General features: G+C 53.9%; 2 protein-coding genes across 6 annotated transcripts in view; one reads left to right on the top strand and one right to left on the bottom strand.

The window, feature by feature from the left end:
• Positions 1-27407, bottom strand: part of RAD54B (RAD54 homolog B) — a 694602-nt gene that overhangs the window by 663267 nt on the left and 3928 nt on the right. For 2 of the 3 annotated variants that reach the window (XM_086966003.1, XM_086966001.1), the window contains exon 1: positions 13496-13651. The exons of the other annotated variant lie outside the window; for it this stretch is intronic. The gene's annotated coding sequence lies outside the window, so the exon portion shown is untranslated. Of the gene's footprint in view, positions 1-13495; positions 13652-27407 lie in introns of those variants that run through there. 3 annotated transcript variants of the gene reach the window in all.
• The window catches only part of LOC147724452 (RING finger protein 151-like), a 285148-nt gene continuing 271995 nt past the window's right edge, over positions 14255-27407 (top strand). For 2 of the 3 annotated variants that reach the window (XM_086966006.1, XM_086966004.1), the window contains exon 1: positions 14274-14341. In XM_086966006.1, the coding sequence (XP_086822132.1) occupies positions 14302-14341 (40 nt within the window). In that variant the 5' untranslated portion in view covers positions 14274-14301. Of the gene's footprint in view, positions 14342-27407 lie in introns of all 3 variants that reach the window. The other variant, XM_086966007.1, reaches the window with a different exon arrangement.

The following is a 27407-nucleotide window of genomic DNA, read 5'->3' on the forward strand; positions in this document are numbered from 1 at the left end:
AGGTGCTGCATGAATCTGGTCTCTGCGACCCCATCCTTTTAAAAGCTTAGCATCCAGTAGAGCAGACATCTCAGAGTGACTCAGGTGGGAAGAAAAGTACTGATTTTGAGGATGGAAAGTACCCTTCACTGAAGGTATAGAACGATGGACTGGTGGGAAATACCTTCATGTTATTGAAAGAAATAAGGAGGCTAATGACTACTATTTGCACAATGAATCTGCGAACTGCTGTAGTTTTATTTTCTACTGCCATGTTTCCTTGATGTTGGGTAAAAAACATGCTTAGCTTATATAAATTTAGGAGGCGTATGATAATTATATAAGATGGCATGAAATGTGTTTGACATGACCACATGTAACTGTGTGGCACTGCAATGCTGTTGTCATAGTAGAAGATTCTAGCTGTTTCTTGTACAATGTACATAAAAAATAATAAAAATATCTTTAAAAAGGAGAGAAAGGGGGCGTGGCCGAGACAGCGATGTGAGCAGACGCGTCTCGTGTGAGCTCCGTCGCCCTCGCTGCTTAATTAAGCCTGTTTCAGCGAAGTCCGGGGGGTTTCGGCTCCTGGGGACCCCCTGTGTACTGCCGACCCTGCCAGCGGTCCCTTCTGGAGGCGAGCCTCGGCCGTAGAAGCCCCTGCTGCAGACGATCGGTGCCCCGGGACCTCCGCGATCGGCCTCTGGCCGCCATCTTGCCGCGGGGCCTTCTGCTGAGTCGCCTGGCCTGGTCCCCACGGTGCGGGCCTGCTTGCCGGCCTGGGAGAGACGCTGGCACCCCCCGAGCCCCGCATGCGGCTGAACTCCTCCAGCGGAGCCTGACTGCTGCCTGTACGGGTGCGCCGCGGCTGCTGGTGCCGGACTGCCCCCGGCGGAGGACGCAGCGACTGCCTGGGCGCCGCGGCTAGGAGAGGCCCCGGCTTTGGCGGGAACAGAAGGCCCGACCCGGAGAGACCGCCGGAGGCCCCCTCCCCACGAGACTTGACTCCTGTTTCATCGCCCGGCGAGGGACGCACCTGGTGAGCTGCAGCGCGCCGCCCCCCTCCCTCCCGTCTTTCCCTGGAGGGGCCCGGCGATAGGGGGGCCCTGCCGCAGATCTGCCCGCCATCTTCTCCCCCTGATCGGCTCTCTGCGGCGACGCACTTGGAGGAGGTGGACCGGCCCCCTTGCACACGCGGCCCCTGCCTGCGAGCTCCCTGCTGCCCTGGGGCACATCGGCAGTGGGCCGGGAGGCTGATCGGACGCAGCGCTTGAGAGAGGCCCAGGCCTTGGAGGGACAGGAAGGCCGGGACTTGCATCAGCTGCCGGGGGCCCCGACGCTGCGGGACCCAGCTCCCGATCACTGCGGGACGTCTCCGATCCCCTTCTGTCTACACGTCGCCTTGCCTCCTTGGCTGGCTGTTCGAGGCGAGGTGAGGAGCCATTACACCCGCTTCGGCGGCCCCCATGCGCACCACCCTCCTGCAGCCCTCACGCGCCCTGTGGCCTGCTAACTGGGCCGCCTGGTCTCCGGCCTGCGGGGACCCTAGGCGAGTATCCTTCCGTGGTACTGATTGCTGCCTGGGCGCTCCATTGAGGCTGCCGGCGCCGGGCTACCCCCGGCTGAAGACGCTGTGACCACCCGGGCGCTACGACCAAGAGAGGCCCCGGTTTGGGCGGGAGCGAGAGGCCGGACCCGGAGAGGACGCCGGAGGCTCTCCCCTCACGGGCCCCAGCTCCTGATCCTACACCTCCCCCTGCCTGCACGCCGCCTTGCCTCCCCGGCGGAGTCACTTCACTCACCCACGCGGCCCCCTACACACTGGACCCCGGCTACCCTGGCGCACCTTGCAGACTGACACCGGGCAGGCCCTGCCTCAGGCTTGTAGGGCCCTATCGCACCCTGCCATCTCCTGCCTTGCGATCTAGAGCCCCTGATCGTGGGCCCTGGGTTGCTGGATCACCGGGGCACCTGCGAGACTTCCCTTGGACTCTTCTTCACCGCGGGCCGGGGGTTGCACGCAACAGCTTGCCCTATCCCTCGCTATCCCTGGATGCCTTGAGTGGACCATGACCCGTGGCAAAGGGAACAAGCCGGACCTCCCAACGGCGACGACCAGAGGTGCGTCAGTGGCTTCCATGTGGGGCAAGGCGGGCTCGCCGCCATCTTCCGGGGGCCCCTCAACGTCAGGGAGGAAGCCTCTGCCGCCTGCCGACTCCCCCCCAGTGACTCAAGCCTTCATGTCCTCCTTCATGGCTGACTTAAAATCCGAAATTGGGTCCCTCAGGACGGAGGTCCACTCGTGCGTCAAAGAGCTGCGCAAGGACGTCACCGACCTCGGCGACCGGGTTGACGGCCTGGAGAAGACGGTTGACTCCCGCACTGAAGACCTGGAGCAAATCTGGCAGAGGGTGGCAACCCTGGAAGAGCAGCATATCCAGCTCCAGATCAAGCAGGAGGACCTAGAAAACAGGGGGCGCCGCAACAACCTCCGCATACGGGGTGTGCCACTCGGAGAAGAGGGGACTGATACCATGGCCTACGTGGCCCTACTCCTGCAAGAGGTGTGGGGCGAGGAGGACGCCCCCCCACCGCGCCTTGATCGCGCGCATCGAGTCATGCTGATGCTGGTCCCCATGCCACCGAACTGTTTGAGGCACTCTCTAGTCTTAACCTGACGCAGCATGTCACCTCCCCCACCCACACTGGGGGCAACATCTTAGATCACATTTGGACTCAAGGTATATCACTTCTCGGCCCGATTATCTCCCCCTGTGTCTGGTCAGACCATTCACTGATCGAGTCATCCATTCTCATAAAGGGCCTGGTCAGGCCTCCCTCCCGGCTTGGAGGGTCCGCTCGGAACTGGAAAACTCTCGACTCGCCTGCCTTTCTTTCCCTACTTGCTAAAACCCAGCCTCTACTCCCCGAGTCCCTGGACATCAATACTATGGATGCCAACATTTCACACTGGTTAACGACGGCCAGCGACACTTTTGCTCCCCTCACCTGTTTCTCCCGCACTCATCCTAATAAATCCCATAAATGGTATAATTCCATCTTAAAGCAACAACACCTGAAGCTGCGCTGATTGGAGCGCAGATGGCGGCGCCATTACCTCGGCCCCGACAGGGAAGCCTATGTGTCTGCGCGCAAAGCCTACAAAGTTGCAATCATCACCACCAAAACCTCCTTCATCTCCAACAGGATCTTAACAGCTCCCAATAGATCTAAGGAGATATTCAAAGTCCTTGGCGAACTGACATCAGACGCCAGGACACTCCCGAATCCACCTCCTTCCTTGGAATCCTGCACTGCTTTAAACTCTTTTTTTACTGATAAAATCACTGCCATTAAGAATTCCATTCCCCATTCACTCCCTCCTGCTAAATCAGTCCCCTTCCCTGCCAACACACCCACCTTCTCTCAGTTTCCTGCGCTCGACCCGGAATCACTTGCTAGACTGTCCACTCGTGTGAAATCTGGATCCCCCAAGGACTGCTGCCCTCCTTTCGTGCTCCGTGACATTTGCCATACCTTTCCCCACTGTATCCTCCCCTTGCTCAACTCTTCTCTCAATTCAGGCACAGTTCCCAGCTCATTCAAAGAGGCCACACTGGTGCCCCTTTTAAAAAAGCCCGGCGCCGATCCAGCAGCCCTGGCCAATTATCGCCCCATCTCCCTTCTACCTTTCCTCTCCAAAATCCTTGAGGCTCATGTCACGACCTGCCTCTCGCACTTTATCGAGGAATCCAACTACCTGGCACCTAACCAGGCCGGGTTCAGACCAGCTCACTCCACTGAGGCCGTGATCCTCGCTGTGCTGGATAATCTCAGACGCAGCGAGGATAGAGGACAACCCCAGGCATTAGTTTTACTCGATCTATCGGCGGCTTTCGACGCGGTGGACCATAACATCTTAATCCACCGTGTCGAATCCGCCGGAATCGGTGGGGCTGCTCTGTCTTGGATTAAATCCTTCCTCGAGGAGAGGTCCCAGGCAGTAAGCATGGGTCCCTTCTGCGCCACCAGTGTTCCCTCGTCCTGCGGAGTCCCTCAAGGATCATCTTTGTCTCCCCTTCTTTTTAATTTGGACCTTCAACCCCTTCTTCACTCCCTGGGTAAATGGGATATCACCTTGTTTAATTACGCGGATGATTTACAAATTATTTTTCCCCTCACTTCCCCCGATGCTGTCACTAATTTCCAGACTGCCATGACACATATCCAGCTTTGGATGAACCAAAACCAACTCAAGCTCAATCCGGGCAAGACTGAGCTCCTCCTTCCGGGGAGAAGTGCCCATTTTTGGGGCCCTCAGTACTGGCCGATTGAGCTTGAAACACCACCTTCTCCTGCTGGATGTGTCAAGAGCCTCGGAGTCTTGATTGACTCCGGGCTCACCCTCAAGGCACAGGTGAGCGCAGTAACATCTTCCTGCATGTTCCAACTTTACAGGATTCGGAAAGTCGCTCACCTCCTTTCACCTGAAGCCTTGTTGCAAGTCCTAATAGCCCTGGTGATGTCCCGGCTGGACTTCTCGAACTCAATCTACTACGGTCTCCCTAAATCTTGGTTTTCGAGGCTGCAGATCGTCCAAAACCAGGACCCCCGGCTGGTCTTTAAAACCCCCAAATGGCAGTCGGCCCAACCTTTACTACGCCATCTTCATTGGTTACCAGTGAACGAAAGAATCACTTTCAAGGTTCACTGTCTGATCTTTAAAGCTCTCACTGGTCCCGCCCCTGCTTTCCTCAAGGCCCTTATCACTCCTTATCGCCCCCCCCTCGCACCCTGAGGTCTACTCACCTCTCTCTCCTTGCTGTCCCCCGTTTCAAACTCTCAAGATCAGGTGGCCGCAGCTTTTCTTGTTTAGCTCCTAGGCTGTGGAACTCCCTCCCTCTTGCACTTAAGTCATCTTGTTCCCTCCTCTCTTTCAGGAAATCCCTAAAAACAACACTCTTCCCCCACTAAATTCCTTTGTTCCCCTGCTTCCTCCCCTTCTTTCCCAATCCAATCAGCGCCAGGAAACCTCTGGTGACAGAGCGCTTAAGAAATCTGTTATAACATAACATAACATAACATTCTGAAAGCGGCCAGAGACAACCCGGACCTGCGGTATGGAGGCCACAAGATCCAAATCTTCCAAGACCTGGCTCCCACCACGCTCCACAGGAGGAAGGTCTTCCGCCCGATCACGGAGAGACTCCGGGCCCTCAACGTTTCCTATCAATGGGGACACCCTTTTGCCCTCATCTTTAGGTGGGAGGGCAAACGAAGGGCCCTCCGGTCCTACCGAGAAGCGGCACAATTGCTTGGTATGCCGGAGTCCCCGGACCACAGCCCGTCCCGCCCTCCCCGCCCGGAGGGGGCCCCTCCGCGCCCAGACTGGTCCGCTGTGCGCAAACGTCGCCGGTCCCCCCCAGTGGATAGCCTCTCCGCCTCGCAGACCAAGCAAAACATTATCGCTCACATTCGCTCCCTCGAGGAGCAGGCCTCCCAGCTTCTCGCCTCTGGCACGGAGGGAGGGGACCGTCCTTCAACTCCAGAAGACCACTGAACATGATTAGCGAGACTCATGCTGCCCTGAGCCTGCACCCGTCCCCTGGGCACCTGGACCTGTCCTACCGCGCCTCGGTGTCCTGACCCTACTGTTCTTGGGGATGGGGTTCCCCTCCACTCTAGAGGGCCGCCTCCGCGGCTTTCCCCCCCCGTGGGGGACGGGGGAGCGGACGATGGACTTCGCCCCTTTCGGGCCCTGCAACACATCACCGGACTTCACTGCCCTCCTGACGCCTGATCTGAGCTTGAGGGCCTCCCGGCTCGGACCACCCCTGGACTTACTTGTGGCAGCGGGGTGGACGGGCTGCGAGACGACCGGATTTCATTTCACTCACCCAGATCTCCGCTCCCTCCCTTTGTCCCGTAGGAAGTGACATTCCTGAGTTCATCCGAACCCTCGGGTAGAGGATGTCCGGTACCTGGGACAATGTACAATGGCCCTGTTGGCCTGTTTTGGTTGTGTTTCTTCTCTACGCCCTTTATCTTCCTTCTCTCTCTTTTCTTCCTACTTTTCTCTCGCGCTGCCCTTTCTTCCTGCTATCTCCCCGCGCTTGCAGAGGGGTGGCAGGGTGGGGCCTATGGGGGTTGGCACGCTGGGGGCGAGGTGAGGCTGACATTGCCTTGTCTGCGGGGGGGGGGACGCTTCATTGACACTTGCGCTGGTTCGCTCCCCCTTAGTGCGATGACAGCGAACATCCCCGCGCCCTTGAAGGTCCTATCACTCAACGTTAAAGGGCTCAACTCCCCCAACAAACGGAATCAGATATGGCGCTATCTCCTGCATCACTCCCCTGACATTATCCTCCTCCAGGAGATGCACCTCTTAAAGGGGGATACTAAGCGTATGGCGCACCCTAGATACCCCACACAGTTCTGGGCCTCCTCTGACACTAAGACGGCGGGGTGGCTATCCTCTGCAGGGCTGGCTTCAGACAGGGACCCACGAAACCCTTCAAGAGTGCTGACGGGCGTTTCCTCCGAGCCACGGTGCAGATGGGTTGTGCAAAGTTCACCCTGGGATGTGTATATGCGCCCAACCAGTCGCAGGACAAATACCTCCAGGCGCTCCTGCGGGACCAGTTCCCACTAGGCGACCCTAACGTGATCTTGGGCGGAGACTTCAATCTAGTATGGGACTCTGAGTTAGATCGGGCGGGGGCCTCCTTTAACGGCACGGGGGCAATGTCCTCTACCCTTAGAACACAGCTTACGGACCTGGGACTCGTGGATGTGTGGCGCTACCACAACCCGGGAACCCGGGATTACTCCTTTTATTCACACTCCCATAGGACGTACTCCCGTATTGACTATCTCTTCACCTCCCTTGAATTGGCCCGAGACTCCTTGACTGCCGCCATATCCGACATTTCCCTATCGGACCACGCACATGTGGAACTTTTGCTACAAGATCCCCTGGCCCATGCCACTCGTGAGCGGAGATGGGTGCTCCCGCCGAGTGTCCTTCGGGACCCGGAGAATGTTGACAGCATCCGTGACGCCATAGACTCGTACTTCGCTATTAACGACACCCCTGAATTACCCTTCCATACGATCTGGGATGCCTTCAAGGCCACCATTAGGGGCCACATTACCTCCCTGGCGGTGGCACGGAGGAGGGAGGCGTTTAAGCTAGAAACCGACCTGGCTAGTGAGATCAAACAAGCGGAGGTTCAGGATAGGGACTCCCCCTCACAGGCGTCTAAGAGAACACTCGCCAACCTCAGGGGGCAACTCCGCGCGCTGCGCACCAACAAGGCAGAGAGCTCCCTGCTGGCGCTCAAACAGCGCTACTATGAGGGCGGGGACAAAGTTGGGCGCCTGCTGGCAGGCAGGCTGCGAGCGCGTGCAGCCAGGGCCCACATCGCCAACGTCAAGCGGCAGGATAGCACCTGCGCCACTTCTGAAAAAGCCAAGCAGGAAGCCTTCGTCGCTTACTACTCCTCCCTATATGCTGAGGAGCCCAACTCTACGGAGGCGCGCGAGGCCGTTCTTACGGATTTTGAGGGGGTCTCCGCTGTCCCCGGCATGTGCAGCTACTCTGGAAGGTCCCCTGCAGGAGGAGGAAATAACGGAGGCCGTCAAGGACCTCCCCACTGGGAAAACCCCGGGACCAGACGGTCTGCCGTTGGCCTTCTACCGCTTATTTCTGACCCAGCTCCGCCCGCACCTGCTGCGGTTGTACGGCTCCTTCTCCGACACCACTGGCCCGTCCCCCGATATGGGCCTGGCGGAGATCGCCCTGATCCCCAAGCCTGGGAAAGACCCGGACCTGTGCTCCTCCTATCGCCCCATCGCCCTCCTGAATACCGACCTTAAGATCTACACCAAGATCCTGGCTAAACGGCTGGACCCGTACATGCCGGGATTAGTGAACCCGGACCAGGTGGGATTTATTCGGGATCGTCAGGGGGCTGACAACGTGCGCAGGCTGGCACACTTAGTGGGGAAGGTACGGCATTGGGATATACCGGCCTGCCTTCTCTCGCTTGACGCAGAAAAGGCCTTCGCCGGGTCGACTGGACCTTCTTGCGAGCGGTCCTCCGGAAACTTGGTCTTGGCCCTAAAATGATCTCTGGGTGCATGGCCCCCTATCTCGGACCACAGGCCAGAATTCGGGTCAACGGCCAACTAACACCGCCGCTCTCGATTCACAGGGGCACGAGGCAGGGATGCCCGCTCTCGCCCCTCCTGTTCGCCCTAGCGGTGGAGCCGCTGGCGGAGCCGATTAGACGCACTCCTGGCATTCACGGAATCCCCCACGGGGGGTGTGCCAACAAAGTGGCGCTGTTCGCGGACGATCTGATCCTCACTCGTACGCGCCCTCGGGACTCCCTCCCGGCGGTGCATGACGCCCTCTCCCTATTTGAACGAGCATCTGGCCTTAAGATTAACCACACCAAATCCTGGGCGCTTAACCTCACCATCCCTGAGGAGGAGGTCACCTTCCTGAAAGGGGTTACACCCTACCGTTGGGCGGAGAACCACATCAAATACTTGGGTCTGGACCTAACGCCCCACCTGGACTCATGGTCCGCGCGGAACTGGGCATCTTGCCGCAAAGAAGTCCTGGCGGACCTGCGGAAATGGAAGCCCTTGATGATCTCCTGGCTAGGGCGGCTCAACGCGGTCAAGATGTCGGTCCTCCCCCGTATTCTATATGTTTTCCAGTGCTTGCCCACCCCAATCCCGCTTCACTGCATCAAGAGTCTCCAACGCGACCTCACGTCCTTCATCTGGGGTGGTAAGCGACCTCGGTTTTCACAGAGAGTCCTCATGGAACCGAGGGACAGGGGCGGCCTCGCTTGCCCGAATCTTCTCCACTACTACTGGGCGGCGCACCTTCGGTTCGTCATAGAATGGGGTGCACGCGAGAGCGACAAGCACTGGTTCCACATGGACCGGGTGGTCACGGGGCGCACCATATGGGACCTGCCTTGGCTCCCACGCGTGGCGCGATCCAGGAGTGCATATATGGCGGTCCCGACGAAAACAGTTCTTGACGTCTGGGACAGGGTGGCGGTGTCCAAGGGCCTAACCAAGTTTCCCTCTCCACACACCCCCATCGCTGGTAACCCGCACTTCCCCCCCTGCAGCCCGGACCCGCGCTTTCGAGAGTTGGACACAAGGGGACTGCAGAGTAATAGGAGACCTCTTTCTTGGAGGGGCGCCTAAATCATGGCCCGACTGCAGGGAAGAATTCGGCCTCCCCTCGACCGCCGGCCTACAGTATGCCAATTTGCGCCATTGGACTATGGGAGATGACATGTATCGGGCTGCCACCAGGGCCTACACGCCATTCGAGAAACTGGCGCGCTCCCTTGGGGGGCTGAAACGACTTATCTCCCAGATCTATAACATCCTGCAGCACCCCACCGCTCCACCCGCGCACCCCTACCAAAGACAATGGCAGTCAGTGGCCGGCGCCGATATCACGCCTTCTCAGTGGGCCCGGCTGTGGATTGACATCCCTAAAACCTTTCGCAGCATCCCGCAGAGGGAAAACGCATACAAGATGCTTACGCAATGGTACTATACCCCCCTGAGACTCAGCAAAATGTTCCCCACTTCCTCGCCGCTTTGTTGGAGGTGTGGCACTGCGACTGGCGACTTTGTACACATCTGGTGGTCATGCCCTACTCTTTTTTTTTCTGGAAGGAGGTCCTCAGTCACATTAAGAGGGTGTTGGGTTTCCCCCTACCTGAGGAGGTTTGCACGCTCCTGCTGGGCATTCGACCCCCCGCGCTTAGGGCCCTCACACGCAGCGACTGGATCCTCACACTTCACATGTTAGGCGCTGCCAAGCAACTCATTGCTCTGTATTGGAAGCGGGCTGAGGCACCGCCGATAGCCTCCTGGTTTGTGCGCCTCTGGCAGGTCCTGACTATGGAGCTGCTCACGGCGCGGATACAAACGAGGGGCGTGCGCTTCAAGGCAGTGTGGGAACCCCTCGTGCGCCACCTGTGCTCCATCAGCTATGCCCGCCACATGCCCCCCAGGCTTCGTGCTCTGCAGTTATTCGAGGACGCCCTCATCCCTGCTGACCCGAGCAGACTAGGTCCTTAACTGCGCCCCCCAGCGCAGGCGCTGTTGTGCTCTGCCACACCGCTCACCTGCTTGCGTTTTTGCCCCCCTTCCGGCGACTGACATCTTCCCCCCCCGGCCCCTCTCCCTCTTGCTACTGCTCAATCTCCCTCCGACTTTTTCTTCCTTCCTACTTGCCACTCTGGCTTTCGCCCCCCTACGGGGCAGTTTGGGCCCCGTTGGGCCTTTGGAAAACGTGACACTACAGCTTTTCCTCCCATACGCGCCTCCCCCGCACAGCGATGCGCCACCCGCGCGTGACCACCTCTTGCTATCACTACCCCTAAGCCACGCAGCCGGCCCCTTCTAGGGGTTGTAGGCAAGGCGCTGTGTTAATACTCCAACCTTCCCCTGGTTACTCACGCCTTCAAGTTCTTCTGTGCGCGGCCGGCCCCGACACGGGGTTGTAGGCTTATCGCTGTGTTCACAATAAAAACAGATTTGAACAAAAAAAAAAAAAAAAGGAGAGAAAATCTTTCATGTATGGTTACTGCCGACCTTTAGATGCCACAGGCTGGGGCGATGGTCTACCTTCACTGTGAAGCGAAAAAAGGCCCAGACAGATCAATATAAACCAGCCTTCCTGCCCGGGTGCCTGGCTACTATCCGAAAGTACTGTAAATAGGCACCATTAGTTGATCTGAATCTCTAAAGGTCCTTGGAAGCCAGGGTAGGCTTTAATTGATAACCTCATCGGACACATCATGGTGACAAAGCGTTATTCTTTTAGGAAGTACTAAAATGCTGTTACCAGTCCTGGGATGTGTTCTATAAAGAAGTTTGGACTATATGCAGACTGAGTTTGTAGTAGTTAAAACATGCATTTTTTAAAGCACTTAAACACTTAATCTTTTGAACATTTCACGGCAGCTTATTGTGTACTAAGTGGAATACATTTATTTGTAACTAATGACTTGCATATTCACAGTGCTTTCTGCAACATGATGTGACCGTATAGCACTATAAATACATGTCACTATTCCCCAGTTCTCAAACTACAATTTAAATCAGCAAGCTGGTTAAAGTTTTTCTAAAGTGCAATTTTGGGTAACGAATAATTTGTGTTTACTGATGATTTTGAAGATTAATATAGCCGTAACAGATTAATTAATGATGTTGCACTTGACACAATTCAATTATAAAGGTTAGAACTGCGTTTCTTAATGTAGGTTAGTTATGCCATTTTCATAAAACGGTACAAAAGGGGGTGGTGATGGACGGAGCATCTGAATCAATCAAACACTCACACCCAGTCAAAAGATCTGGGTTTAATCCATCACCGTTCTTTAGCCCACTCCGCCACCCCAGTTCAGACATGGCTATATGCAAATCAGTCTGACCCTGTGCCTCATGGGAACAGTACAGCCCGAACTGCCAAGCCATGTCTTCCCTGGACCGGAAACAAGCTTCCGAGGACCGGTTTCTGGCATTCCAGCCGTCTTCAGCCCGGCTTGCTTGAATCCAGTGGCAAAGTGAGCAAGGGACTCACGTCTGAGTATACCCTGCCACACTTATGGCGGCCAAAAGCGGTACAAAAGGGGGTGGTGATGGACGGAGCATCTGAATCAATCAAACACTCAAACCCAGTCAAAAGCTCTGGGTTTAATCCATCACCGTTCTTTAGCACACTTCGCCACCCCAGTTCAGACATGGCTATATGCAAATCAGTCTGACCCTGTGCCTCATGGGAACAGTACAGCCCGAACTGCCAAGCCATGTCTTCCCTGGACCGGAAACAAGCTTCCGAGGACCGGTTTCGGGCATTCTAGCCGTCTTCAGCCCGGCTTGCTTGAATCCAGTGGCAAAGTGAGCAAGGGACTCACGTCTGAGTATACCCTGCCACACTTAGGGCGGAGTGGGCTAAAGAACGGTGATGGTTTAAAACCAGATCTTTTGACTGGGTGTGAGTGTTTGATTGATTCAGATGCTCCGTCCATCACCACCCCCTTTTGTACCATTTTCATAAGACAACATTTTATTAAAATAGATGTTTCTGATGTTCTTGCTCATCTTCCTCCAGCTCATTCCCCTCCTTCCAATCAATGTCCTCCTGCGAGTCTTCTCTCTCTACAGTTTTTGCAGAGCACAGCAAACTGTGATGAAATTGGTTATTTTACTCAGATTATGGATTGTGAACGAAACTTTCAATTGTCTCCCTGATTTTTCTTTCTGAAGGACAGTTTCACTGTACGTACCAAAGTAAGCTTTTTAGCACACTAATGAATCCGTCTGCTTTACAATGTTTCATGCTGCATTTTACATATCTGGATTACAATTCCCGTGTAAGCTAATGGAAAGATTATTCAATTTTAGAAATGGGTTAGTATTATAAAACCTTAAATTATTATCTTTTCTGATTTCTCCAATATAAGCCAACACTAGCCATGCTGAATCTGCAGTTTTGCTAATTGTTTATGTACAAAATATGTATTAAAAATACCTAGTTTTGGGGTGTGAGGGGAAAACCCCCCTCATTTTCCTCCCAAGACTCGATCCAATTTATTTGAGATTTTTCTTCTACCTTAATATGTGCAAGGATTCTTTAAGAGTCTGAAACTTAGAATGTTGGGTGACTTTATTGCTTATTAGGATTTTAAAAGACTTAATTTCCGATTTTGCACTCTGTATCTGGGACTTCATGGCATTTACTGTATTTCTGTGCATTGCCTATTTTGACATTTTAGGAATAAACCACTAACTTTTTTATCGCTCTAGACCTTAGATATGGAGTGGTCTCAGTCACTATTTGATTTTACTCTTCTAAATGATTGGACCCGATGTTGTGGAGGCTGGTTACTTATCGCAAGATCAAGGTTGCTGGAACCATACTGCTAGAGGTACATTTTGGGGTGATGAAAATATTGGAGGTTCAGTGAATAATTGGGAGTCGGGCTCCCACAAGCCTTCGGTTATACTCACTGACATCTGAAGTTATTTAATTAACAAATACACTTTCCCACCAGAACATTGCAGCTACCACCTCTCACTGATACCACCCCCTTGTATTTAGGATCACATTTCACACACTTAATACCTATTAAGTTTCCCAGTTTCGTGCGTGAATAATTTACCTGGAGCAAGTTTTTTTGTGTATTCTGGGATTTGTGTTCCAATTGATCTTATTGTAAAATCAATACAAGTCCCATAATGCTAAGAAGTCCAAAACTGGCACTGGGCTCGATGATGGTAAGCTGTCGCCCTTGACAGCTGCCAACACTGCCCTCACGTCACTGGTTACATACGGACGACGTCTAAATGGTTCCTACACAGGCCCCCAATATTCCCTACGTCTATAGACAAACTCTTGTGATAGAGCTATCCGAAGAGACAGATAGCAACCCGCGAAGTGCTCAACCTATTTCCGCCATCTCACCTTTGACACAGACGTATTTCCCACTCCCGGTTCGTATACAATCCGCTCTTGAATTGGGCCCTCCCTGCAGCGATACTTCACATCCCTAGTTCACTCTCAAGTCTCCCGCGCCACCGGCGGCCTCAGTACGCACGCGCGTTAGGTAAACTCTAGAAGACCTACGCCCTCTTTACTGTAGCTATTTATACTGTTTTTGAACGTCGAGTGCAAGTTTCGCAGATGGTGCGAGTCTTCTCGGTGGCACTCCATGAACAGTACCTATGAACGTTAATTCATATTGTCCTATCCCGATGGGGCTTCCGACATTTCTGTATTTATTTCCTTTTGAAATGCCTTACGCACTTTGAGTAAGGCCTGAGAAAATACACGCTCTGCCCGGACGCGGATGAAGCACCATCCCAATAGCAAATATTTTAATAGGAAGCCTCCATACCGTAGAGGTCCTAATGATATGACACAAAAGAAAGACTTAACGAAACTTGTGCTCCATTCAAGTAGTCGGTGCGGCCATCTTAAAAGAGAAAAGTTCGGGATTTATCATTCTGAAAATATTTATAGACTGTCAGTGGAAAAGATTACTGTAACAATTGTCTTAATTGAAGTAATGCACATAAGCAGTGCTAACAAATCAGTTATCCTATTACGGTAGTACGTCCTAACCACTATAACTAGACTTGGCATGTGACAGTAGAGTTAGTCCTTCATTTGTGTTTATGATCGCATTTCATGCCCCTCCACCTCTTTAGCACTCGTACGGGTTATTGGTTGATAGTTGGTGTTTACTGTGATAGAACTGGGCGCAGCGTATGAAGTGTCACAGTTTGCCGGATCTACCAGCTGCAGACTGTAAGTTCAAACCTCTACCACTCTTACAGTAAGGTTTAACACAGTGGTCCCCCAAGCACTATTTATGTAGACAGCGTTGTTGTATATGGGGACGCTATATCCCACCTGTCAATGGACCAATTCCTTTAGCGACTGACTTTCTTTAGAAGTGTATCCTGACAGACTGTGTAATGTTCATAGTATTTACAGACTGTTACTGGTAATTTAATACAGTGCCATTTTGTTATTAATGGCAGATTGTGCGTTATGCATTGATGCAAATACCAATTTAGAGATATAATGTGCATTACAGAAATGTCGTTTAGTCCCAATCAGAAACCACATGACCCTTAAAAGACTCAACATGAAAGATCATTAAATAGGTTTATCAGACACCGACAAAAATCACCAAACGAAGCAAAGCAGCAATTTTAGAGTTAATTTAACAAGAATTTCGTTAAGAAATGCTTCTTACACGGTTGTTTCTAATCTCTGATTAGAATTACCACAGATCAAAAACTCTCTCAAATACAGTTTGATGACTAGTCAAGTCAAGTATAACTTTATTCGATTAGATTAAAACCATCAAAGTGCACATCCAAAAACTTTTTAAAACAATCAATTTGTTATTACAAGGGTTATTGTTTCAAAAAATTCACACTACTACACAAGTTATTAAAAAGCCATCGTATGCAACTCAATCCTATCCAACACGGTAAGTCCTAAGTCAATTAATATGTATAAAACTACAATTGTCCAAAACATCTGTGTGGAGTTGTGGGTTGGGCGGACCGGAATAACAGGCTGGGAGGCCGGATATAATGAGCTATGGTTTCGGTTTTTATTCAGAGGTAAGAGACACAGTAGTATTCCACAGAGGTATAAGGGAGGAAGTCCGGAGAGAACGTCGTGACGGAAGGGTTCTGTTGTAGGGTTGATGTCTTTGTCCTGGGTACTCTGCAGGTTGTGGTCATCAGATGACGGTCGGGTGATGGGTCTCCTCGGAGATATGTAAGAGAGAGAACAGTTTGGGGTTAGTCCGGTCCGATGAGGACTATCGAGTACTGTCACCTTCACCGGGAGTGCGTTGGCCAGGAAGGAGACGTGTGGGAGGGGAGGTGGGAAGGGTAGAGGGATAGGGTCAATTGCAAGCGGGAGGGGTATGGTGGTTGGGGTGCCCGGGTCAGTGCAAGGAGAGTGATATATATACAAGGTGCTCGTGATACTTCGTTTATCTATATGGACAGTGCAGGGTGCTCGTGACACTCTATGTACAGGCTCTACAGGTATTTACACTATATTTACACAGGGACACGGAGAAAGGATAGAGAGTACTCACGTGCCCCGCCGCAACTCTCATCCGAGTTGCGGCCGCTCTCCAGCCACCTCCGGAGGTCGCCACCAGTCCTCTGACCACAGGTCTTCTTCCTCCTCCTGCTCTCCGCTTTCCGCCTTCTCTACGATCTCCTCTCCTCGTCCACTCTCCGTCGGGGGTTCCGCACCGTTCGCTTTCTCCTGCCACGAGTCCGCTGGGCTGAACGAGGTCTTGACTGCTTTCCCGTCTTTTCTATGTTCCTGGTGGAGCCGGGTTGCGGCACTTCCGCTTCCGGATGGTTCGGGTTCCGGGTCACCGGTCGGGACTTCACTTCCGGTTTCCGGTTTGCCGGGTTCCGGGGCGGCAATGGTTTGCGGATCCTGTGGGTGAAGAGAGGAAGTCCAATGACCCAGGGATGCTGTTTGTGCCGGCGTGGGGGTGGGAGACCCCTGTCGATTCCGCCCTTCTAATGAGGTAGGGACCCCTGATTTTCCACATCCCCTTTCCCTAGCTGTCTTACTAGTAGGGGTGGAAGGAGCGGGATAACGTGAGAGGTAATCAGCATTGCCCTGGTCTAGTCCCTTTCGATGTAGCGTTTTGAAACGGAATGGCTGTAACGATAGGAACCACCTAAGGACCCGTTGTGGCCCCGATTGCGGGCCATCCACTCAAGTGGTGCATGGTCCGTGTACAGGACAAATTCCCGGCCCTCTAAATAATACCTGAGACTGTCCACTGCCCACTTAATCGCCAGAGCCTCTTTCTCTACGACTGCATAGTTTTGCTCTCGCTGGAAGAGCTTCCGACTGATATACAGAACCGGTTTTTCTACCCCTTGTTCGTTTTTCTGGGACAGGACCGCCCCCAAACCCTGATCGGAGGCATCCGTCTGCAGGATAAATGGACGGGAATAGTCCGGACTGATCAACACGGGTTCGGACAACAGGGATTGCTTGAGGTGATTGAAGGCCTGCAGTAGGACAGGAGTGGGTTGTTGCAACTTCTCTTCGGTTCTAGCGGACTTTTTCAAAAGGTCTGTCAAGGGAGCGGCTATCTGGGAGAACCGGGGAATGAACCTCCTGTAATACCCTAGTAATCCGAGAAAGGCACGGAGTTCTCTCTTTGTGTGAGGGAAGGGTATGGAGTGTATGGCTTGTATTTTATTGTTTTGGGGACGAATGACCCCCTCCCCTAAGAGATACCCCAGATACTTCACACTTTGGGCCGCCAAGGTCGTCTTGGCGGGGTTAATGGTGAAACCATGACTACCCAGGGAGTGTACCACTGCCTGTAAATGGAGAAGGTGTTTTTCCCAGCTGTCACTGTAGATGACTATGTCGTCTAAGTACGCCCCGGCAAAGTCGGTATGGGGTCGTAAGACCAGGTTCATGGCCCTTTGAAATGTCGCAGGGGCCCCATGGAGCCCGAAGGGCATTACTTTGAAGTGAAACAAACCCTCAGGGGTTGAAAACGCAGTTTTAGGTTTGTCTTCCGGCTTTAAAGGGATCTGCCAGTACCCTTTACACAAGTCAAGGGTACTGATATATTTAGCCTTGCCTATCCGTTCCACCATCTCGTCCACTCGAGGCAGGGGATAGGAGTCGAAAGCCGAGATTTTATTCACCTCCCTGAAATCTATGCAGAAACGGGTGGAGCCATCAGGTTTGGGTACTAACACGATGGGGGAATTCCAACTACTGTTAGACGGTTCAATTATACCCATCTCCAACATTTGGGCGATCTCTTCTTTTATAACTGTTCGGCGTGCTTCAGGGATCCGGTAGGGCCTTTGTCGCACGATTTTCCCTGCTTCTGTGTAGATGGCATGTTCCACTATGGTGGAGTGTCCGGGTAGGGAGGAAAACACTGCTTGGACCGAGGACAAGGCCCGCTTAAGGTCCTGTTTGTTGGTTTCAGGAAGGTCAGGGTCTATACAGCCCTCAAAGGGCAGAGAGAGGGAGCCTGTCATGACAGGGAGGGGTCCCTCCCACTTCTTCAACAGGTTGACGTGGTAGATCTGGGTGACACTTCGGTTGGCATCCAGCTCTAGTTCATAGGTGACAGGAGTCACTTGTCTCATGACAGGGAAGGGGCCCTGCCAATGTCCCAACAGTTTATGGTCGGATGATGGCAGGAGTAACAACACCAGGTCTCCTGGTTTGAAAGAACGGGCCTTGGTTCCTTTATTATACTGCTGTTTTTGAGTGACCTGTGCTGCTGTCAGATTCTGCCGCACTATTTCTCTGATTTGGGTCAAGTGGGTTCGGAGGTTATCGACATACTCGGGGAGAGGCCGGGTCCGGTCTGGCTCTGCTTCCCATGCCTCGCGAGCCATGTCTAACAGGGTCCTCGGGGCACGTCCATATAACAACTCATATGGGGAATACCCGGTGCTACTTTGCACTTTGCACCGAATGGCGAAGAGGGCTAGGGGAAGCATCTCCTCCCACCTTTTACTTTCCAGGCCCAGGAGCTTCTTCAGGGTGGCCTTTAGGGTGGCATTATATCTCTCCACCAACCCGTCTGTCTGGGGGTGATAGGCCGAAGTCCTTATCTGTTTGATACCCAAATTGGCGCATACTTGGCGCATGAGGGAGGACACGAAAGGCGTACCCTGATCTGTTAATATCTCACGAGGGAATCCTACCCTACTGAAAATGGAGATAAGGGCTTTCGCGATATTTTGTGTAGTGGGCTGCTTCAAAGGGATGGCCTCCGGGAACCTGGTGGCGTAATCTACTAACACCAGGGCGTACCTACAACCCGTCCTGGAGGGCAACAGGGGTCCTATCAGGTCCATACCCACTCGGGAAAAAGGGACATCAATAAGAGGAAGGGGTTGGAGAGGCACACGGGGGGGTCGATACCGGCTGTTTCTCTGGCAGACTGGACACTCCCTACAGTATTGTTTTATTTGTCCATGGACACCCGGCCAGTAGAACTTCTCAAGGATAGTTTGGCCGGTTTTTAGGTCACTGAAATGTCCTCCCAGCAAATGACTGTGGGCCAGGTATAGGACTTTTTCCCGAAACAATCCGGGGATAACTAGCTGTGTGGGGTCCTGGGGCCCCCCTTTCCTATAGAGGAGTCCATGTTTGCGAAAGAAGTAAGGACCTACGTGCAGTGGGTCCTCATCGTCCAGGGCCCGATTCCAAGCTTCCTGTAATACGGGATCCTCTTGCTGGGCAGCTCGGAACTCGCGGTCCGTTTCCCAAGGATGATCTTCGACATGAGCAGGGAATGCACCTGTAAATGTTCTCTTTTCTCTTTTCTTTTGGTTCTTAGATTTTCCGGGTTTTGAGGGAGAGTCCGTGGTCGGAGATCCATGTGGAAACGGGGCCTCCGCCCACCATTTCCTTAGGGAGTCTGTAGTGTCTTTCAGGAGGTGGGGAAGACCGCTATAATCGCTGCCTAGTATGGCTTGTTCAGGGAGGGTAGGAACCAGCCCGACTGTTAACATTCTCCCCATGTCTGTGTTTTGTTGTACCCTTACTTGGGCCGTTGGATAGCTCTTGGTGTCGCCGTGAACACATTTTATAGCGACAGTCCCAGTAAGGGGTCCGACAGGATGGGGTAGTTCCTGGGGTCTGAGGACGCTATGTCTACACCCAGTGTCTGCCAAGGCCATCATACGGTGTCCGTCTATTCGCACGGGACAGCGAAAAGGTGGTGGGGTGACTTCGTTAGTGAGGCACACATAGTTCCGTGCCATCCCTATGTCCATAAGTTCCTCCTTTTGAGGACACACCCGGGCTATGTGCCCGTATCCTCCACAGTGATAGCACTGTGGCCCAGGTGGGGGAGGTCGAGGCAGGATTGGGTATGGCATCAGGGGAGCGGGATCCGGTCTTCTGACCGGGTTTGGTGGTCTTGGTGGCCGTGAGTGGTTGCCATGAGGAACGCGTGGATGTGGTTCTTCTTTGACCCGTTGGGACTCCTGGGCTCTACTGTAGGCACTGGCTATCTCCACCGCGCTGTCCAAGGTCAGGCGGGCGTGTTGTCTCACCCATTTCTGGGTGGCTGGATGAAGAGAGGCCAGGTACTGTTCCAAATATATCTTGGAAAGGATCTCTTCCTTCGTGGCGGTGGCCGGTTTTAGCCATCGGTTTGCCAAGTCCTGAATCCGAAATGAGAGAGCCCGCGGTGTTTCTTGGGGGCCCTCTCTGGCCTGACGCAAACGAACCCTGTACGTTTCGTCGTCGATTCCCAGTCTCTCAAGTATGCAGGTTTTGACGTCTTGGTAGGGGGTCACTCCCTGGATATTGGCCTGCTGATAGGCAGCCTGTAGTTCACCTGTTAACAGGGGACCAAGATAGTGGCTCCAGCGATCGGCAGGCCATGCAGCAGCCTGCGCCAAGCGCTCAAAATTGGTAAAAAAATAGTCGGGGTCTTCACCCGACACATATTTTTGGAGGACCACTGAGGGTAAGGAGGTGGTGGGCCGTTGTTGTCCCATGACGGTGGTCAGTTTCTCGAGGGCTTGGTCCTGAGCTGTTCCCTGTCCTTTAAGGACATCGTGGAGTTGGCCACGGTCATCCTCGGCGGTCTTGAGGAACCTCTCCATCATTTTTCCAAGCACCTCCTGGCTCTCCGCTAGCTGTTTAACCGCGGCCTCCATGCTTCCGGTATATCCCACTTCTGACACCACCTGTGGATTTGTGGGTTGGGCGGACCGGAATAACAGGCTGGGAGGCCGGATATAATGAGCTATGGTTTCGGTTTTTATTCAGAGGTAAGAGACACAGTAGTATTCCACAGAGGTATAAGGGAGGAAGTCCGGAGAGAACGTCGTGACGGAAGGGTTCTGTTGTAGGGTTGATGTCTTTGTCCTGGGTACTCTGCAGGTTGTGGTCATCAGATGACGGTCGGGTGATGGGTCTCCTCGGAGATATGTAAGAGAGAGAACAGTTTGGGGTTAGTCCGGTCCGATGAGGACTATCGAGTACTGTCACCTTCACCGGGAGTGCGTTGGCCAGGAAGGAGACGTGTGGGAGGGGAGGTGGGAAGGGTAGAGGGATAGGGTCAATTGCAAGCGGGAGGGGTATGGTGGTTGGGGTGCCCGGGTCAGTGCAAGGAGAGTGATATATATACAAGGTGCTCGTGATACTTCGTTTATCTATATGGACAGTGCAGGGTGCTCGTGACACTCTATGTACAGGCTCTACAGGTATTTACACTATATTTACACAGGGACACGGAGAAAGGATAGAGAGTACTCACGTGCCCCGCCGCAACTCTCATCCGAGTTGCGGCCGCTCTCCAGCCACCTCCGGAGGTCGCCACCAGTCCTCCGACCACAGGTCTTCTTCCTCCTCCTGCTCTCCGCTTTCCGCCTTCTCTACGATCTCCTCTCCTCGTCCACTCTCCGTCGGGGGTTCCGCGCCGTTCGCTTTCTCCTGCCACGAGTCCGCTGGGCTGAACGAGGTCTTGACTGCTTTCCCGTCTTTTCTATGTTCCTGGTGGAGCGTAGTTGCGGCACTTCCGCTTCCGGATGGTTCGGGTTCCGGGTCACCGGTCGGGACTTCACTTCCGGTTTCCGGTTTGCCGGGTTCCGGGTCGGCAATGGTTTGCGGATCCTGTGGGTGAAGAGAGGAAGTCCAATGACCCAGGGATGCTGTTTGTGCCGGCGTGGGGGTGGGAGACCCCTGTCGATTCCGCCCTTCTAATGAGGTAGGGACCCCTGATTTTCCACAATCTTTTTACATAATATACTGTTAAAAACACTGATATTAAATAAATGAATTCATTTTAAGACATAGTCCCATTTATGCTATCATCAGCCTATTCCTACACCTAATGGCGCCTGTATGTAGCTGGCAACCCCAAAACACACCATGGGTGATGCCAACATTTGTAAATATTCCAGCGCTGGTCTGACTTTTCCAAAATGTAGGCGTTTTAGGAGGGGGATGATGAATTTCCTGCGTAACGAGACGTAAAACTCACAGAAAATATCATATGAAGAATATTTTGATCTGAGAAGTTGTCGCAGGGACAGGGTCTTAACGATCCCTCTGTAAAAAACCCTTTCGGGAAGGCCAGTAGCCAGGGAACCATGTTATGCTTGAATCTAACTAAGACAAACAGGTGATAGGGCCTATTTATATATGTTAGATATGGTTGCATCTCACTACCTATACTCAATATGACAAAACTTCTCACTGTGGGTTTCACTAACTCCCTTTCCTCCCTAGACAGTATAGATCTATTCAGGAACTGCTGCTTCAAGTCCCTAATCGTCATTTTGCCCAGAGCTCTAGGGCTTGAAAATAGCTCAGGTCATCCAAGAATAGCCATTTGAGACTTGATATAGCGAACCCAGGGTATATCTAATCCAGTGGCGGTGCGTCCATTAGGGGTGCTGGGGCGTTGCCCCACAAGCTGCCCACGCAGCTCCCTGGGGTCTGTGTGAACTTTAAGTAAACTCTCCGTTTAGAAGCGAGGGAGCACTGACGACACGACAATCATGTCAGTCAAGATGATGTCGGACCGCCCACCCCCAGACTAGTCTGAAGGGGGTGGGCGGTCCAGCGTCATTTTGACAGACAGCATTGTCAGACAAGCCAGGGACACACTAGGCAGCAGCACAACACAAGTGCGCATGAATGGGGACGGAGGGCGAATTTTTCGCCGTGCCCAGTCATGCGCACCTGTGTTTTTTCCTGCCTTGCGCATGCCCATTAGGAGCCCCTCGGTCTCCTAATGGGCGTGCAGTGGGCAAAGAGTAACGGTGCCCTAAACCAATCATGGCGCTGCTGGCAGTGCCAGGATTGGCTAGGAGAGTCACTAGGCGCTAACGCCAACGGTCGGGACCCCAGAGCAGCCTCTCTCAACCTGTCCCGGTGTTTTGGTGCCTATCAGCGGAGGAAATTAGTTTTTTAACCTCCCGGTGGCGGCCAGCGCGTGGCCCGCGCCACGGCAGAACTTCCGACTTAATAAATATCTCCCGTCAGGAGGGGGCATGCCAGCTGCACACAGGACGGTGAGAGGGGCACAGAGGTATAGAGGGCATAGGGGCAGGGCACAGAGCGGGAAGAGCGAAGAAAAACAGAAACCAGAGCGAATCAGAGAGATTAAAGGAAGAAGAAAGAAGACACGCAGAGAAAGACAGGAAGGAAGAGAATTTAAAGTAAAACTTAAAGAAAGGGAAAGGAGGCGAAGTGAGGCCTCGGTCCGGACCCGGCCATGAAGCTGCGGCTGCTCCAGGGGCTGCTGCTCGCGCGGCTGGCCGTTGCCTTTATCCTCGAGTCTCAGGCCAAATGCTACTTCCAAGCGAGAGGTCAGTGCCCTCCCAACCCCCCCACCCCACCGAGGTCTCAATGGTACAGGTGTGCATGCCTGAGGTCTGGGCAGCGATGGGACACTGGGAGGCGGCGCGGACCCAGTCAAGACCAGGTAAGTTTTTTATTTTTTAAATTTATTTAACACCCCCTCCCCCCCCGGCCCCCACTGTGAGCGAGCCGTGACTGGGAACAGCGGAGCGTTAGTCGCAGCTGCTGCGAAAAAACAGGTTCGCCTCTGTAGTGTCCGGAGACACGGGGGCAAGGGATGCCTAGGCCTCAAAGTGGGGCCTAACTATAACTGTGAAGAAACCACGCAACACTGACTGACAGTTAGGGCCAAAGAACACGAGCGGTCTTCCGGCCGTTTATTTATACCCAGGGGCTACCCCGCCCCTGAGGCGTATGCGTGCGTGTGTGCGTACGTGTGCGGGCCGGGTGGCTCCGTTACTACATCCCTCCAAACTCACAGATCAATAGTCCCGGCCATGAGATGTCTCTGATCAGTTCATAGTCCATGCATAGTCCTTTAACCTTTGGTTGGGGGTCGGATTGGGTCGCAGATGATATCTTTGGCTTTGACGACTTTCCAGACCTCCCATCTCCGCTGGTCGCTCAGGACGATGTTGACCATTGCTCGAGGTGCTTTCGGGGCTGATGTTGAGGGCCGGCTCGAGTCTCGGTGGAATTGGTCCTTCCTCTTCTCGTGGGGCCGTGGATGACTCCTCGCGTACTGGCTCCTGGTCTCCGTCCTCCGCGTCCTCAGATGCAGAGCCGGCGTGTCCACCTTCGCGAGAGACACGCTTGAACCATGACACGTTCCGGGTCACGGCTCGTGTGCCCCTGGATGCGGATACCATGGTGCCGTGTACATTCACGATCTCCCACACTTCCGGTTCAAAGGCTGGGTCGTATTTTGAGTGTCGGTGTCTGTTCTTGAGGACCACTTTGTCACCAACTACTAATGACCTGGCTTGGGCCTTCCTGGCCTGGCTGGCTTTGTCGTTTGTGCGCTTCCGTCGTTCTTGGGTGGCTTCGTGGTTTATCTCAGGAGGGCACCAGGCAGGTGTAGCTGGCACGCAGTCTCTTGGTACCTTCTTGAATACCAGGTGCGCCGGAGCGCAGCGGGTGGTCGAGTGGGGTGTTTGTCGATATGCGCTGAGGAATTGTGACAGGCACTCTTCGGCGTCCTCCTTTCTCTCCATGCCAATTTGCAGCGCGCGGTTTAAGGTTCGCATAAATCTCTCGACTTCCCCGTTTGCCTGGGGCCATTGCGGAGTAATTTTTCTGTGGTGGATGCCCCGGGCGGCTAGGTATGCTTGGAAGTCTTTCCCCTGAAAGGGAGGGCCATTGTCCGACCTCACTTCTTCTGGCAGGCCTACCATGGCGAATACTCTCTCCAGGGCTTTCTTGACGTGGTGGAACGCTGTGGAGGGTACGATCTCCACGATGGGAAAGCGAGAGTAGGAGTCAATTAGGACGAGGGTGTGCCGTCCATCCGGGAAGGATCCGAAGTCTACGCTTACTTTCGACCATGGCTCTTGACAGGGGTCCTCGGTGATCACAGGGTGGGGAGCAGGTTCACGGCCTGTGATGGTGCACGAATGGCAGTTGCCAACCTCTTTCTCTACCGCTGCATCCATGCCGGCGAACCACACTTTGTTGCGCAGGCGTCCTTTGGTCTTTGACACCCCCTGGTGACCCTGGTGTGCGAGGCGCACAACTTCCCCCTGTAGCCTTGCAGGTACCACGATCGCTGTCCCTCTGAGGATCACACCATGGGGTCCGACACTCAGTTCACTCTGAGCCCTCCAAAGTTGTTGTCTTGCCAGCTGTTCCGGGGGCGTGAGGGCACTGACTCCATCCAGGAAGTGTTTCCAGCTCCTATTTGCCAACGTTGCTTTCACTTTGAGGAGGCACTCGTCTTCATCCGTGGCCTTCCCGATGTCTTCCAGCGTCAGGGCCACTGGGCAGGCTTCTTGAGAGATCATTTGGACGTATTCCTCGACGTCTTCTACATCGCTCGTTGCTTGGATCGCATCAGAGGTGCCGGGGTGCCTTGATAGGAAGTCCGCGGGATTATCGGCTCCAGGCCGATAGATGACTTCGAAACGGTATGTTTGGAGTTGTACGGCCCATCTCTCAATCCTGGGTGGGGCGAGCCTAGCTGTTCCCGCAAACAGAGGCACAAGGGGTTTGTGGTCAGATACTACTTTAAACTCGTGTCCAAACAGGTAGAGGTGAAAATGCTGACACGCCCATTTGATGGCCAGTGCTTTGCGTTCAATTTGGGCGTACCGCATCTCCGTCGCGGTCAGTGCTCTGCTGGCGTAGGCTGTCGGCACCCATTCGTGCGCCTCTGTCTCCTGCATGAGGACGGCTCCCAGCCCAACGGGACTTGCGTCCACAACGACTTCCGTGCGCCGGTGTGGTCTGAAGTAGGCCATGACCTTGTCGTCGATTAGCGCAGCTTTGATTGCCACGAAGGCTTCGTCTTCCTTGGCGGTCCACGCCCATGGTTGGCCCGATTTGGTGAGGGTGCGTAGTGGCTCGGAGAGGGATGCCAAACCAGGGATGAAACGGCCACAGTACGTGGCCATCCCCAGGAAGCTTCTGACCTCAGTGGCTGACGTGGGCTTGGGAGCAGTCCGGATGGCTTCCGCTTTCTTCGGATCGACCTGAAGTCCCTCCCTGGAGAAGATATAGCCGAAGAAGTCCACTGATTCCTTGTAAAAGGAACACTTTTCCCTATGGAGGGTGAGGCCGTGATCGGCGAGGCGTTGCAACGTGGCTCGGAGGTGGACGTGGTGCTCTTCCAAGGTTTTGGAGAAGACAAGGATGTCATCGCTTAGGTTTATGACTCCTGTTAAGCCTGAGAGTGTCTCCCTGATGGCGTTTTGGAAAACTTCAGCCGCCGATGACACCCCAAAGCTCAGCCGCTTGTACCTCGGGAGTCCGACATGGGTGGAGAATGTCGTGATGTTGCGACTGTCCGGGTGAAGCTCAAGCTGGTGATATCCGGCGTTGAGGTCCAGCTTGGAGAACCAGCGAGCGCCGTTGAGATCTGCCACGATGTCGTCCATCGTTGGCGTCAGATGCCTCTCCCTTTTCACTGCTTTGTTCGGAAGACGCATGTCCACACACAGGCGTATAGCGCCTGGCTGCTTCGGCTTAGGGGCGATCACGAGCGGCGATACCCAGGGTGTCGGGCCCGACACCTTTTCGATTACCCCCAGCTCTTCGAGTTTGCGCAATTCTTCCTCCACTTGCTGCCGCAGGTGAAATGGCACTCGTCTGTGTCTGAGGGCAGTGGGTCGGATCGTTGGGTCAACGTGTAGTTTGAACTTCTTTCCTTTTAGGCAGCCGAGTCCTTTGAATAGGGTCGGGAAATCCCGCAGGATGGCTTCCGCGTGCAGTTCATGCACTTGTCGCGCGAAGAATACTAGTTGCAAATCCTCCGCCGTGTGGCAGCTCAGAAGCGTGCCGCGCCTGCCTCCGGTAACATGGAACTTGGTTTTGACTTGTTGATCATTGCAAGCAGCTGTCACTTCGATTACTCCCCTCAGGGGAAGCGGGTCGTCGCTGTCGTAAGTGTATATTTTGGCGTTTGAAGGTGACAGTGGTGGGCGTGGTGACAGTAGCTCGTATTGTGTGCTATCCATCACATTTACCGATGCCCCGGTATCAATGAGTGCTTGCACGGGAGAGCCAGCGATGGAGATTTCACACATCGGGGGTGGTCGTCTTCTAGAGCCGTCTCTCCCCACGAAGGAGACGAAGAAAACGTCATCGTCATCGTCATCGACGCGGAATGCCGATCTGGAGGTATCGCTGCATGGGCCCGGATCGTCCAAGGAGAGTTGCCGCACCGCCTGTGTAGGGCCTTTTCCACTCGAGCTAAGGCGGCGGTTCCCGCCACTGCGACACACTTTCGCGAAGTGATTCATTTTTCCGCAGTTGGAGCATACTTTCCCTCTCGCGAAGCACTTTCCTCCAGCGGGGTGTTCCATGCCGCAGTTCCCACAGGGGTTCCGGGAAGAGGCTTGAGAGGCCCCCCTCTGTATTTGTGGCCGGCGCCTAATGGCATCCACGTGTTCTTCCTTGATGTGAGGGATCTTTACGGGTGCGCCGGGTCGGTCGAGAGCAGCCTGCATTTCGTCAGCTCTGGCGTTGGAGAGCTCATGCGAGCGCGCAAGGACGAGGATCTCGTCGAGGGAGATACGTGGTTGCCTAAGGATGAGGCGTCTGAGTTGCACCGACCGGCACCCTTGGATTAGTTGTGCGCAAATTTCTAGGCGCTGGTCCGGAAGTTCGCAGGCAATAGCTAGTTTCCGTAACCGGGCATAGAAAGAGTCAATGGGTTCTGTCTCTCCCTGCCTGGCTTGGCGTAGCTTAAACCATTCGTAGTCAGGGTTCACCCTGGGATCGAAGTAGAGGTTCAACGCACGTACCGCGGCGTCGTAGTCTTGTTCTCCACCCCGATCTGGCAATG

This window comes from Lissotriton vulgaris, chromosome 4_1, assembly GCF_964263255.1.
Source record: "Lissotriton vulgaris chromosome 4_1, aLisVul1.2, whole genome shotgun sequence".
Classification (NCBI taxonomy): domain Eukaryota; kingdom Metazoa; phylum Chordata; class Amphibia; order Caudata; family Salamandridae; genus Lissotriton; species Lissotriton vulgaris.